Raw genomic sequence first — 15,406 nt, forward strand, 5'->3', positions numbered from 1 at the left:
CCTGGCTCACTTGTAGGTACTAACCCAGAAACTTATTTCCTTCTGGGCTCTTCTCTCCCTCCACATGAAGGGAAGCCTGTCGTTCTCAAGATTCTCCTGGTTTTTACAGCCCCTGGGTATTTCTGCAGCAACTGAACAACTAGTGAAGTGAAGGGAAAACATTTCCACCAGTTGCTCTGCTCTGGATTAATTTCCACCTCTGTGTCTGGAAAAACCTTAGGATGGGGGCTCTTAAAATGCTGTTCAAGATCAAATAAGATTTTGAAAAAGAAATATGGAATAGCAAATGAGATTAGCTTGTTTTATCTTTTAAAAGTCCAGATATAAGGATTTACACCAGGGAGGTATAAGGCTTGGGTCCAGACTGTTTGGGTGAAATAAATGTTTTTCTTGCTTCCATTCTGTCTCAAAAAATATTTCAAAGTTATTTCTTTTTAAATATGTAGCTCAGATGAGAAAAAAAGGAGATAAATTATGACATGTATTGCATGATGTGATCTTATGTATTGGTCTGCTGTATTTAGTTTTCAGATTTATTCCCTACTAAATATAGTGGGAAAGTTTTACTTTAAAAAAACAGGATATGCAGTAATGAGGTGGAATAATATGCCATATGCCACAAGTACTTAGCAAAATGTAATAAACAGAGCTGACAAAAGCAAATTCTTTGTTCTCTTTCTCTGTATAGGTACATAAATGCTTAAGAACTGATGGTGATTATGAATGGAAATCTGCTGTCTAGCCTTGAAATCCTTGAATGAGCAGATGTTTAATATGAGTAGTGTAACATTTTCCCTGCTTTGGAGCATTTTTGATGTTCTTGCAGTGCTCTGATCCGCCCATACCCAAGTCTTCAGTGCATTTTAACTAAATAAGCAAGCTCTTCATTTTGAGAATGAAACTGTTTCTCCTTATCTGAAACTCAAGCATCTAATGATTTAGTTTCAGGCTCTGAGGAGATGTTATTGCAGTCCATTCTTCTTAGACTACATAAATACATTTGCTTTCTGAATTTGTTATGTCATGATTCCCTCATCTTACCCCTGTTTCTCCCTCCTCAGCTATCTGCTCTGCAAGCCAAGGTGCACTATCTCAAGTTCCTCAGTGATCTACGATTATATGGAGGTCGTGTTTTCAAGGCAACACTAGTGGTAATATTTCTCTTGAAATAATCTCTCCCTTCTCTTGACTTTTTTTATCCAAATATATTTTTGCAAAAGCCAGAATATGTAATTTTATTTACAAATTTAGGTTCTATTCATACACTTTAAAAGAATTGTTATATTGATCCAAATAACTTTTTTCTTTTAATCTTGAAAATGACATTCCAATTATAATTTTAATATTTGCTGGGGATTTAGAGATACATTAGCAACCTTTTGGCAAATAGCACCATCCAATAGCACCATCCAATTAACTATGGAATATTATTACTCTGCATAACTCTTGATGACAAAGATTTTCTTTTATCAGAAGCAGATTCCACCCATCCATCTGTCCTTCTTACTGTCCATTTAAAAATTATAATACAGTCAATATCCAGAAGCAGATTCCTTTACTTTTTGTTTTTAATAATGAATCAAGTATGCTCTTCTATACTGTATCTTCTTAGAAAAATGTAGTAATCTTTAATGCAGAAATTCCATGCAAATGTAGCTCCATGAAAATGAAAGAAACCTGAGGTGACTGCTGTCACTATGCAGTATGTATCATGTTTTTTACTTTTGCCTTCTTTCTGCTAAAGCAGGGAGAAAAGCGTTCAGAAGTGACTCTGTTAGTAGGGCCACGGTACGGAATCAGTCATGTAATAAACACCAAAACAAACCTGGTGGCTCTCCTGGCAGATTTCAGCCACGTGAACAGGATTGAGATGTTTACAGAAGACGAAAGCACTGTTAGAGTTGAGCTGCATGTCTTAGATGTGAAAGTAAGTTTGTTGTTGATGTATATTGATATAATATCTTTAAATAAAATGTATGTCTTTTTTTTTTTTTTAGTATATGATCAAGCTCTACTGTTCTAAACATTTTCATGCCAATATTCTGAGGCTGCATTTTAGCTTTATTGTGGTCAGAGTGCATGTAGAGTACGCCTTGGGCATTTGATGGTCCTCTGGTGTACCAGACTGGTCCTTTGCAGCACTTGTTTTCTATTTTGATTTTTCTCTTGGCTGACCCCAGGCGACTCACTTTGTTGCTGTCTTCCTTGCTTCTTGTGTTGTGAAAATGTGATGATGAAATCGGCCTTTTTCTAAAGCTCCTCGAGCCCCTAGAAGCTCTTTCTTGTGTAACAGACAATATTATCACTCCTAGGGAATCGCCAGCTTCATCAGACTTGTGTCCCACTTAAAGTTCACTGCAACTAGCCTTGTAGCAGTTACCAGTGAAAAAAACTGTAAAAATGCAAGGTTTTTATCTGAGCCCTTATAATTCCAGGTCAGTGCTTTGCTGTACATAAGATACTCATAGATGCTTTTCATCTACCTATAGTTATTTAATTTCTCTTGAGTCCTACTTAACATTTTTATCTGTGGCATCTAGTGGTGTGGTTTCTATTTTGTTTTGAAGTGAAAAGCTTCGTATATTGTTTAGAGCATCAATCAGGATAATCAGATATTGAAGGAAGAGTTTTCATTATATGTGAAACTTAAATATTCTACTAAAATAAATAGAGCCTAAGAGTTCTTTTTGCTTAGCCAGCTATACACAAAACACAAGGAATATTTAACTAAGCTTTTGCTTTGAATGCTTTAGGTGCATTGACCTGGAACTGTTTCCATGTATTTAAGTTAATGAAAAAAACATTGCTGTAAATTAATCTAGCTGTTCTTTGACAGCAACTTAAAAGAAACTTACAGGTTGGTGAACACATCATCTATTTCACTTTACTTAGCAATGATAATATCTGAGGATCCCAGGCTACTTCATGTGCATTACCGTGCTAAACTCAAAGCCCCCTTGTGAGAAAGCTGTTATCCCCTTTTTTTCAGATGGAGAAAGTAATATAGAAATTAAATTCTTCCCATCTGCTCATAGGTAAAATGCAGCACTGTATGCCATAGTATTATATATTACTATGATATCGTGGTGTTGTTGATGAAGCCTTCTACAGACAGTTGAGAGCAGCCTCACAGTCACAGGCCCTGGTTGTTGTGGGGATTTTAACTTCCCTGATGTTTGCTGGAAGGACTACGTGGCCAGCCAGCCACAGTCCAGGAGGTTCCTCCAGTGCACTAATGATAACTTCCTCATGCAGATGGTGGAGGAGCTGACTAGAAGAGGTGCACTGCTGGACCTCATCCTCACTAACAAGGAGGGTCTGGTTGAAGCGGTAAAGGTTGAGGGCTGCCTTGGTTGCAGTGACCACGAGATGGTGGAGTTCAGCATCTCGTGTGGCAGGAACAGAATAGCAAGCAGAATTGCAACCCTGGACTTCAGCAGGGCTAACTTTGGCCTTCCAGCAAACATCAGGGAAGTTAAAATCACCCACAACAACCATGGCCTGTGACTGTGAGGCCACTCACAGCTGCCCATAGAAGGCCTCATCAACTTCCTCAGCCTGATCTGGTGGCCTGTAACAGACGCCCACAACAGTGTCAGCCCTGCCAGCCTGCCCCTTGATCCTGACCCATACACTCTCAACTCGCTCATCATCCACTCCTGGGCAGAATTTAGTACATTGTAGTTGCTCTCACATAGAGAGCAACTCCACCACCACCACGCCTGGCCAGCCTGTCTTTTCTGAAACGGGCATAGCCATCCATGACCACATTCCAGTCATGTGAACTGTCCCACCATGTTTCTGTAATTGCCGCCAGATCATAATCTCCTGACCTCCTGCTTATTCCCCATGCTGCACGCATTGGTGTACAGGCATTTCAGAGAGCGAGCAGAGCACACCCATTTCTCCCTAGGGGCATAGGAGGCCACCCGGTCCTCATCAGTTTTAGAATGCAGCCCCACTGGGACAAGCCCAGCTACAACCCCATCCCCCTTCGAGCCTAGTATAAAGCTTTCCAAATGAGCCCAGCTCGAGAGTTTCAGAATTTGATGTTTAATGTGAGAGATAAGTTAGGAGAAAGATTTTTCTTAATTGCATTACCTGTAAATGATATTATTCATTATATGTCAATTGGACTAGATGATCTTTTGAGATCCCTTCCAATCCCTAACATTCTGTGATTCTGTGATTAGAATACTGGTACTGCCTTATTGCAAACCATGTATAGCCCCATGTCCTTGTATTTTTGCACATGCAATTTCAAATCCAGAGAGACTGGCATAGTGTTAAAATTGCAAATCTAGGAGGCTCTGGGTGGAATTTGAAAAAAATTACCTCTCTGTGGAGCACGGGTAGGTATTGTCATGGTGTCCTGTGTAGGAGATGCAGGCACACATAGGTGGGTATTCCCAGCTGGAATTTTCATCCCTTGGCCTACCCTGCAGTAGCAGCTTCATATATCCAAATTCTGAATATGCCAATATAGGTCATGTATGCCAATATTTTCTTATTGAGTAAATTAATAAACAGTTTGGATTTTTATATTAGTTTTGGTTCTTTTTGATGTCTTCTCAAACGTATCACCTGGCAGAAGCAGGCAATAAAAGTTTAGCTGTCACAAGACTATTCCATAGATTAACAGTAGTTCACAGCACTGTTTTCAGCAATCTGAGATTTCTGTGAAGATCATCCATTTCTGTCTGTCACCACAGAAAATTTGAGATGAACATGGCATTTCAAATGTTAGATTTTAGTAGTCACTCAGAAGAACAAAGATAAATTAGTCAGTTGTAGGATTAATTTATAGTTAACTTTTGTAGCTATAGTTGAATGCTTTGAAAGAAGCATGTATTAAACAGAACCTCAAACTGTGGCACAAAATACTTCAAAGAAAATAAAAAGAAAAAAAAAAACACATAGATCTTTCCATGTTGCTGAAAACTGTTCATACAACCTTCAGTACACTGGGGTATTTTGGCATAAAATGCTGCAGCACAGGCATTTAAAAAATTAACAGACCTATTGTGGGTTGAGTAGTAAGCTCAGATCATAAATTATGTTTTGGCTACAACCTCCACCAGAATCAGTTTTCTTTTCACTAGTAAGGAGTCAAATAAATTGGAGAGCCACTCCCTTGCATATAATGTTGCCTCTTGAAAAAATTATGCAGGTCCCCACATCTGTCTTTTGACAGTGGGCTTTGCGTGCTAAATTATGATAAATTGTCACAAATGTCCACATATCTGTGAGTGACTACAAGCTGTGAGTGATAAGATGGATTGTCTACAGTATAATTTCTGTCTATGTATCATGGTAAGGACTTCAGTTTGATTTGCTTTCTAGGAGCTGTCAAGGCTAACCACCTTAAAATAAATGTGAGAAGGTCACCTTTTGGTGTTAAAAGCCATGAACAAAGGGTTTAGGCAAAGAAAAACATATATTGTGGCAAAAGAAAATGGAATTAAAGAAAGTATGTTTCATGGGATTTCTCAGGTTTGATTCTCACTAGCATAGAAGCCATAGTTTTTCAAAGTTCTGAGGTCTCATAGTTTTCTGTTAGGTCTGACTGTTTTAGCATCTAAATACTTCACATTCGTTTGCTTTGCTGATCTCCCTTCTGAGGTTCTTTCTCCATTCTCTTTGTCTCTGTTCATCTGCTTATTTTTTCGTCACTTCTCTTTCCACTAATGCCAGGCCATAAACACTGAAATATTTTAAGCTGTCATTGCAATGTTCGCTGTCACTGTGGTGTGATGATAGCTTCAACCTCACTACTGTATTTTCTGAACCTGAACTTTTCCTGACTCTGTTTGCTTCCTGTGTTTTGCTTCTTTACATGTGCTTAGGGCACCTTATTTTCTGGGAAGCTGCAAGTTCCTATACTACTGCAAGACTCCAGCACCTAATGTACCAAGTTCTTAGCCCTTGGCAGTTTCACAGTAAGAGTAAACTGTGCTTTGGTGAGAATAATGTATTTATGCAAGAAAAAAGTCAGAGCAAAGGTTTTAAAGTGGTTAGCTTCATTTGGAAAGAACACAATATCAGTAGTTAAAATGTCCAGTTGGACTTCTACCTTACAGCAACTGCAGTCTTTTCTATTTAGTTTGATACGATTTGATTTTGGTACTGAGGAAAAATAAGTTCTTGTGTGTATTTTTCAATCTGTTTTTTGTGATGTAATTCCTTTTGACTCCATGTAGTAGTATTGTTGGCAGGTAAACAAACTGAGGAGGAACAACCTTAACCAAGACTTGGTTGTATTCTTATTAGCCTATTACTCTACTGATGGAGTCATCGGATGCAATGAATCTTGCTTGCCTAACAGCTGGATACTATCGACTGCTGGTTGACTCAAGGCGCTCAATATTTAACATGGCCAACAAGAAAAATACAGGAAGCCGAGAAACAGGTATGTTAGCCATGGTCCAATGTATAAAGCAGAAGCCAGCTTAAGCCAGTGCACCTCCAGATATTAATAAAGACAAGGCTATGCCAAATGAGATCTGATTGCTGACTCAGACCTAGCACCACATTATATCACTTCAGCTTTATAATGTTGTAATATTCTGCAGATTATAGCATCCTAATGGTAAAATAAAGCAGGTGATGAATGTCTTTCATACTGTAGTTAAGCAGATGCATGCTCCCTGTGACTGTTAGTATTTTATATGCATATATCTTTTATAAGAATTTGTATGGTGTTGGAGAAACCAGCTGGGGATTTTGGTTTGTGTAACTATTCGTGGAATAGCATTTGTACCTAGCTGAGCTTTCGTTTTGTACTAAGGTGCAAAAGTACCGTTTAAACTTTAGGTCTTTAAATCAACAGGTATTTAATTTAGAGCAGAGTTGAGTCTGAAGGTGCTTTTCTAAGTGTTTGATGGCCCAGCTGTCCTATTCAGGGTGCTTGTTGCTCAGCATTAACAAGTTATTGTTTAAAAATTGTATGACTTTGCTCTTTGATTTCACAGTGTTGATTTTATTTCATCATGCTGTAGGAACTGAAAATAGAGGGAAGCATAATCTCCTTGCTTCTGAGTGGAACTGTATACCAAAAACTACCACTTTCCTGGCTGAAGGAGATCAAGAGACTCAAATGCCCTTTGCTGATCCAAAACAGAAGACTGTAGATGTTTCTGAAAGTCTGTTATGTCAAAAAGAACACAGACATCTGTACATAGAAAATACTTACAGTTCGATTGGATTTGATCAGCATCTGGCCAAGCAAAGTGACCCCACTGAAGCAGAAGAAAGCAGGAATTTTAATCAGCCTTCACTGCTGTCACTCTCGGGGTTGGAATCTAGCAAGAAAGCACAGGATTCCTCCAGGGGAGCAAAAGTTTCCTTTATATTTGGAGATCACAACTTGGATGGTATCAGTCCCCAGACTCTTGGCTATGAAAGGCTTTTGGATGAAAGTCCAGAAGTACTAGAAAAACAAAAAGCGATTTATATTAGTAATGCCAATGACATTAAAGGCCTGGAGTTGTCACCAGATACTGAAAGCATTCAGTTTGCTACAAATTCTGTTTACGCAACTATAAATGATGGTAAAATATTTGGAGCTGCAGAAGGCATAGAAGAGCCTTTGCTGCATGACATTTGTTATGCAGAAAACACAGATGATGCCGAAGATGAAGATGAAGTAAGCTGTGAAGAAGACATTATGGTAGGAGAAATCAATAGGCCTGCTCTTCTCAGTCTTTCTGGTTCTAGTGATGACATTATTGATTTGACTTCACTTCCACCTCCGGAAGGTGATGACAATGAAGATGATTTCCTTTTGCACACCTTAAACATGGCCATTGCTGCTCCTCCTCCTGGCTTCAGGGACAGTTCAGATGAGGAAGACTCTCAGAATCAAGCTACGCAACCTAGAGACAACAAGGAGCAAGCCAGTGATCTAGGCAATGATGACATTCCAGTGTCGCTTATCGATGCTGTCCCTACTAATACAGAGGGGAAGTGCGAGAAGGGGCTAGATGATGCTGTAGTCTCTACTCTTCAAGCACTAGAAGCTTTGGCTGCTTCAGAGGAACAGCAGACGAATGACAATTCAGGTTCTTTCACCATAGTTACATTTATTCATTGAAAGTCATTCCATCTCATCTATTTAGCTTTGGAAATACTCCATTTCATGGGGGTTGTTTTTTTCTTTTTTTGGTTTTACTTTTTTTTTTTTTTTTGGCCATCATTTTGCATACATCATATTCCATATTATATAATGGAACTACCATTGTGTTACTAAACTACCTGTCCCGGGAACTGTGCAATAAAGTCAGAGTATTCTTACAAAGCATATTTTTGTCTCTAACACAACCCCTTTGCTTGTCACTTATCCAGGTGCTTCAGCTGCTGTCATTTAATTGACTCTTATTATTTTCTGTGGCTTGCAGGTGTAGCTATCCTGCGAGCATATAGCCCTGAGTCATCTTCAGATTCTGGCAATGAAACAAATTCCTCTGAAATGACTGAAAGCTCTGAACTAGCTGCAGCACAGAAACAGTCAGAAAACACTGCACGTATGTTTTTGACCACAAGTGAAGGCTACCAACCCCTTGTGGAAGAGCAGACTGAATTTCCCATTGGTAAGAATCAGGCTGGAGGGCCGGGCATGAAGTCCTCCCAGCCTTTGGCTTGTCGTCAGGCCGCAGAGCTACAGTCAAAAGTTGTGCCTTCAAAGCAGATTCTTCATTCAGATAACATGGAAATGGAACCAGAGACCATGGAAACAAAATCTGTCACTGATTATTTTAGCAAATTGCACATGGGATCCTTGGTATATTCTTGCACTAGTAAAAGGAAAAACAAGATGACAGACAGTGAAGTAAAAGCACCCTCTGATGGTAATGCTACTGTGAAAAAGCAACAGGGAACTAAGAAAGCAGAGACTGATGAAGACCTAAAAGCTAAATTTGGAACACTTTCAGCAAGAGACAGTCAACGCTTGAGCACTTTTAATGTGGAGAGAACTGCCTTTCGCCAAAGATGGTATGCTGCCGATGATGGGGCAGCAGATAAGCCAAGCCCAGAACCAGTGAACGGGAAGACTTTTCCAAGAGTTCCTGACCTTGGTAAAACAGAAACTGACTGTAAGGATGAAGTGAATCCTGAGGTGGATCATGATGATACCTCGGGACTTAGCCAAGGTGAAAACTTTCTGTCAGATATGACTCCTGTGTCTTCAGCCAAAGACCTAAACGATGCAGAAGATACCGATTTATCTGCAGATGACCATCCTTCAAAGCTTCCGGAAGCTGAGCAGAGCGTGGCTAGGCTTTGTGAATATCACTTGGCTAAGCGCATGTCATCTCTGCAAAGTGAAGGCCATTTCTCACTGCAAAGCTCTCAGTGCTCTTCAGTGGATGCAGGATGCAGCACAGGCAGTAGCACGTGTGCTACCCCCGTTGAATCTCCTCTTTGTACCTCTGATGTAAAGCACATTATCTCTGACCCATCAATGAAGGGCATTGCCTATATTCCAGCAGATGAAAGAGCTGCCATTCTTCCAAACCATGGAACGACATACAAGGACCTGCACCAGCAGCCTGAAGCTGTGTGTCACAGAATGACGGTGCCTGGCGTGCATTCGGCTATTAATGCTGAACCACTGTTTGGCACTTTGAGAGAAGGATGTCATCGGATCCCCAAGATAAAAGAAACTACAGGTACAGCAGTAATAAACCGTTTCTTACGTTTGTTTTTAAGGCTACACATTAAGGTTGAAGCCTAGGTGCGATGTTTCCGTTATCTTTACCTGAAACTTTGGAAGTGCCTCCAAAATCTATAGTCACATGAGTCTCAGGATACTTGTTAGATTAGGAGATGACTTCCTCTCCTTTTTAATGCATTTTCCTAGACACATAGAGAGAGAGAGAGAAAAATCTGTGATTGATTAATTATTTATCTTATATGCTATTTTAGCAGATTGTCAAAAACATGTCAATATGAACAAAAAGCTCTACATGTGAGGATGATAAAATGTCAGTATCTTATTAAGCATATGTTTACTCCACCATCTGAGAGTAGGTGTGTCCTTAAAGAATAATTTTCATATAGAAATATTACTGCATTTTTAAGTTCCAATTTTAAGAGATTTGATGAACTTATGTTATAAAAATTTGCAGTTTTTCAGACATAGCATTGGAAATGCTTTCAGTTTGGTTTTAAATGTTTCCTGTTTCCTGGGTTACGACCCATATGTAGCAGTAGTGTGTGAATGCATGAACATCCGAAAGTGGAGCAGACTAGGAACAAGAATGAGAGATGTTATTTCTCTGCCAAAAATATACATAACCAGACCAAAATTACCATCAGTACAGCTTTCCATACCCTCTCAGGTATAGTTAAAGAAAATATTTTAATCTGGAAATACTCATCTAATTATTTAATTAAAAATATCCAATCCTTATATTGGGGGAGGTCTAGGAAATTTTATAGATAATTTTCTGTTCCTTTTTTTTTAAACAAGTCTGCTGTGGTGGAAGGAACAATTAACTATTCGTAAGCTGAAAGTTGTTAATAGGTTGAAGTACAAAAGACATGAGGAACTAACAATGAATTTTTTCTGAAATATTTTGAGGAATGGGGAGACCACTGGGAAGTACCAGGAATCTGTTTGTCCTGACTGTTAAATATATTTAAAAGTTCAGTCTCTGGATATTATCAGGGTGATGCTTAATTATTCTGTCTGCTCTTCTACTACCCCTAGTGTAGCTTTCACAGAGCCTGAGAAGGGAAGACAAGGAGGCATGCCTACAGCTTTTCCTAGACAGCCTCTAGCTGACTCCATCATGCTATCATCCATGCTATCAGAATCAAAGGTGCCAAGTCAAAATCAAGACTCTTGTGACATTCCCAAAGTAAATCAGGCTTGTGGGACAACGGTTAGTTTACGGCCATATGACATGATGGGAGGAAGCCTCAGGATGCCGCACAACAGGAAGGTGCTGAGACGCAGCAGCAGCAGCATCATTGGAGGATCTGCAGGCATTGAGATGCTGTTTGAAAAGAAGGAAGCCGGAGCCAGCTTGAAATGCTTGGACATCATCCGAAGGGACGAATCCAAAATGGAGAGAAGTGTGGAACTCCCCCTGGGCAAAAAGCTGTCAAAAAGTTATTCCCAGAGTTGTGTGTATGTCAGCACTGATAGGAAAGACAGTAAGAGGTGTTTGGGCACAGGTGCCAGTCAGAAGAACTCCAAGCAGTGTCGAACGTTGCCCTTGCGGAAGCTGAACACCAGCGCCTGGAGGTGTCGTGGCCCCTTTAGCTATTGTTTCCTAAGCAGAGGAAATGATGACAATGATGATGAAGATGATGGAGACAGCCATCAGCTTTCATGTCTCTTCAAACCTCAGCTCCCATGTGAGCTTTCAGAACCAGTCAGTCAGTCATTTTCCAATGAAAATGAGCAGAAAGTCTTGGAGTCCCCGGAAGCTGCTGAGCCCCTGCAAGATGAGGCAGTCAACGTGCATGAGGAGAGCAGTGCTGACACCCAAGGTGGCCAAATTGATGTGAATCTCAATGATGTGGCCTTCGATACACGAATCACGCGAATAAACGTGATGAAAGAGAAGACGTATGCAATGCCTGATGGATTTATTGCAGCACAAAAGGATGCCAATGAGCTACTCTCACTGGTCCGAGCAAGTATGGGCAAGAGAGAAGATTCACATCCAGAAACATATGACCTTAAACTTTCTAAGTACAAACAACTGTTATCTATGGAATCGAGACAGTTGGGAAGTGCCTGCAGGAAAATGGCCATGGCTGATAAAAGCCCTGAGGAAATGCTTTTAGCTATGACTTCCAGCTTTCAAGTACTCTGTTGCTTAACAGAAGCCTGCATGCGTTTAGTTAAAGTTATGAACTCTGAAACACAGCAGCAGGAAATTATAGCTAAGATAGATGAGGTTGTAATAAACTACATTTGTCTTCTGAAGGCTGCAGAAGCAGTGTCAGGCAAGACCTCCAGTGATCCTAGCATTAAACTCTTGGCTCGACATTCGACTACCATGGCCGCTATTGTAAGCACACTAACACGTTCTCTTAAAATGCTTTTAAACAAATAAAATACAAAAGTCACTTCATAATCTACCTTTGCAAAGCCATACATAAAAAACTTTTATTTACTGTATGTGTATGAACTAATGTAACAAACTCCGCTTTCTCTGTATATTTTGTTATTTTATATAAAATAGGTATGAGATTAAAAAAAAAAAAAAAAAAGTTAAAAAAATGCTGAACACTGACAAAAGTAACAACCAGACCTGTCCTTCCGTTTATACAAAAACAAAAGCCAAAAAAACCCTCTCCCCAACACCAGAAAAATGAACAGAAACAATCCCATATAGGAGCAAATAGATGTTTGGCTATTTTTCATATAGTCAAATCTATGGTTGTACGAAGTGAACTTTTAAAGCCTGTTATGTCAATGAAGTTGTTTTCTGTTTCATCCAGGTTTTCACTTGGAGAATGCTCCATGTTTAGAAATGAGAAATTAAATCATAATGTATATAATACAGTATTTAATGTTTTGAAATTATAATTTTTAAGCATTGAAAATAGCAAAAAGACATTTAAAATCCAAGAGACTATTATAACTTACTAGAGAATATATATATAATAAATGACTCTTTTGTTCATATGGCCTGAATTACCTGATTCTTCTTTTCTTGAAAGTTCTATATTTAAAAAGAAAAAAAAAAAAAGTTGTATTGACAATACCAGCTTCAGGGGATATCTGATCTACTGAAAATTACAGTGTTGCATTTCAGATGGTGAAGGTAACTGTGGAAGACCAAGGACACAGAAACCAGAGAGGAGTCATTCTCTCTGAAATGAAAGAATCATAGAATCATGATGATGCCATACTGGTCAGACCAGAATGTATAGGGCAGGTCTACACCCTCCTTTCCCTATTGAATGAAAGAGAGGACCATCAGGAAATTCCTATGTTGTTTACTGTTTCATCATATATCTATGGTGCATCTGAACAACATGAACTGCATCTATTTTGTTAAATATTTTATACTTCATATTTTATGATTCTGAATGTTTAACTGTAAATAAGTTAGAAATAAAATGAAGTTTTCAGAATACAATAAATATCTCTGAAATATTTCCTGCCAGAGACAGTTCTTCTCTCAGTGACGGCAAAGGCAATTTGTAATATCTCCGATCTGAACCTTCCTGGAAAACATTTTGTAGTCTTGTGTTTGAGAGGCAGTCAAAGCAAAAGCTCTCATTTTCACCTGGCAAACAGGATTTCACAAGAGCTTCTGTTAAACCTTTTGGTCACTGAATAGCAGCAGCCCTTGTGGAAAGTGCAGAATACTGTTCTCCAATCTGGTGTAGGTAATTTTTGTATGTTTCTCTTAATGTCACATGCAAAGAATATAACTGCTCTGTTTTGAATACTTACCTGTTCAGCTGATGTACATGTGAAGCTTTGTCTGCTGAACCAGAGAGACTAACCCAACAAAATTAAGTTTTTGCCAAAGTATTTTCTTGCATGGAGTGATGCACTTCACCATGAAACCAAGACACACTTTTTCCTCCAACTGCAGAGAAACACCTCCAGAAATATAATACGAGAAGCTTAATCTATTGTCCATAGAAGAAAAATCTGGTGTCCTAGACCAATTCACTTAGGTTGTGAACCCATGCTGGAGGTCAACTCAGAGGTAGGCTGCAAGTTGAGTTACATTGGTGGTGGTTGACAGCAGACTGTCCCATGTGGTCCTCGCACTTGGTGCTCTTCTTCTGGCAGCCGCGGGAGCACAGTTATGTGCGCTCCTCTTTTGCTGCAAGTACCAGTGAAATTCTTTCTATCATTTTTAAGTATTTCATGCTGACTTGTTGTATTGGTACATATTCCTTCACTGCTTTGTGGGTTTATGTAAAAATGTTATCAGTGATTCAGAAATCCTGTTTCAGGAACAGATTTTAGGATTGTCACAACTAAGCATCAGCACAGATCATAGGGATGTGGCAGTTTCAGGGTTGCTAGTCCAGTCCTTTTCATTCCACTTCATTTCATAAATTGATCTAATTTTATTTCAAAGGTAAGTAGATTTTTTTTCGTTACAGTTTTAAGAACTTTTCTGATTGTAAACCTGCTCATTTTGCTCCCTAAGTTTAAATACAGTCACTTTTTTTTTTTGTGGCAACATTTTTTAGGTTTAACTAGTGGGTTTTTTCCTCTCCTTTTTAATGCATTTTCCTAGACACATAGAATAATTTGGGTTTCAGGTGACCTCTGGAGTTCACGTAGCCTGACCCCTGCTCAAAGCAGGCCTAATCAGATCAAGTTCCCCAGGGCTGGTTCAAGTTGAGTATTGAACCTCTTCCAAGAATGGAGATCTCACAACCTCTCTGAGCATCTATTGCAATATTTGACAATCCTTAAGGTTAAAAAAAATATATGCATTTTTTTTTAATCTGATCAGAATTGTCCATGTTACAAAAATATCCATTTTCATCATATCACCCTGCACCCTTTGGAAGAGTGAGGCTCTGTCTTCTCTGGTGCCCTTTCTTTGGGTAGCTATATGCTGCAATAAAGTCTCCCCTGAACCTTCTCTTCCCCAGGCTGAAAAAAAACCCAGTTCCTTCAGCCTTTTCTCATATATTGTGTGCTCCAGCCCCTGACCAGCATGGTGATCCTCCACTGGACTTGATGGTGTGACTTCATAAACTGCCAGCATGTTCCTGTCTCAGTTTTGATAATAGGATCATCTAGCCAAGCTCTCCAAGTCACCTCTTAAAAGGCAGCTTCTCTTTCCCCCAGGATTTCAGATATCCCCATCCAGTACCATATGAACGTCTTTCTCCTCATCTTTTCACACAGAATTATTTGCAGGCTTTTAAATGCTGCCTTATGAGGACTCTCTACAATGGCACAGCTGCTGAAAATAATTTGTCTGCAGTCTCCTAGAATCACATGTGTTTTCATCTTTCTTCTCCTTGTCCTGTCCAGCTAAGGAGATCCCTGGATGATAATCAAAATAACTGTTAGTAATTCTAAAGCATATGACCTTGCACATCAGTTGCTAATGAATTATAACCTATTTCTTTTATTCTTAAGCATTAAGGTGTCCTTGTCTTCCTGTGTGGTATCCTAACTGCTTCCTGCATTAATTGTATGTCTCAACTTCATGGCATCAAGTAATGTCACCAGTATGTACCTACTTCTTGTATTAAGTCAGTAAAGAAATGCTAAATAATATACTTTCATCTGGAATATACTATACTTTTATAAATTTTATGTATATACAGTATGTTTAATGATTTTTTAACTTGATGAAATGACAGCATCTTCATGTTTAAGTCCCTGAGTCCAGGCTGTTTTCTAAAGTAACATTTGGCAAAGTTTGCCATTTTGAAATTAAGAGACAAAGCTGCC

General features: G+C 39.1%; 1 protein-coding gene across 1 annotated transcript in view; it reads left to right on the forward strand.

The window, feature by feature from the left end:
• The window catches only part of FRMPD4 (FERM and PDZ domain containing 4), a gene marked incomplete at its 5' end in the record, with an annotated part of 188,994 nt that extends 175,992 nt beyond the window's left edge, over positions 1-13,002 (forward strand). Inside the window, 6 exons of the mRNA XM_082076260.1 lie at positions 1,062-1,151; positions 1,745-1,927; positions 6,271-6,409; positions 6,999-8,060; positions 8,397-9,668; positions 10,717-13,002. Of these exons, the coding sequence (XP_081932386.1) occupies positions 1,062-1,151; positions 1,745-1,927; positions 6,271-6,409; positions 6,999-8,060; positions 8,397-9,668; positions 10,717-12,071 (4,101 nt within the window). The 3' untranslated portion in view covers positions 12,072-13,002. The remainder of the gene's footprint in view (positions 1-1,061; positions 1,152-1,744; positions 1,928-6,270; positions 6,410-6,998; positions 8,061-8,396; positions 9,669-10,716) is intronic.
• Positions 13,003-15,406: the final 2,404 nt, after the last annotated feature.

Source organism: Streptopelia decaocto (genome assembly GCF_964273445.1).
Source record: "Streptopelia decaocto genome assembly, chromosome: 1".
Taxonomy (NCBI): Eukaryota; Metazoa; Chordata; class Aves; order Columbiformes; family Columbidae; genus Streptopelia; species Streptopelia decaocto.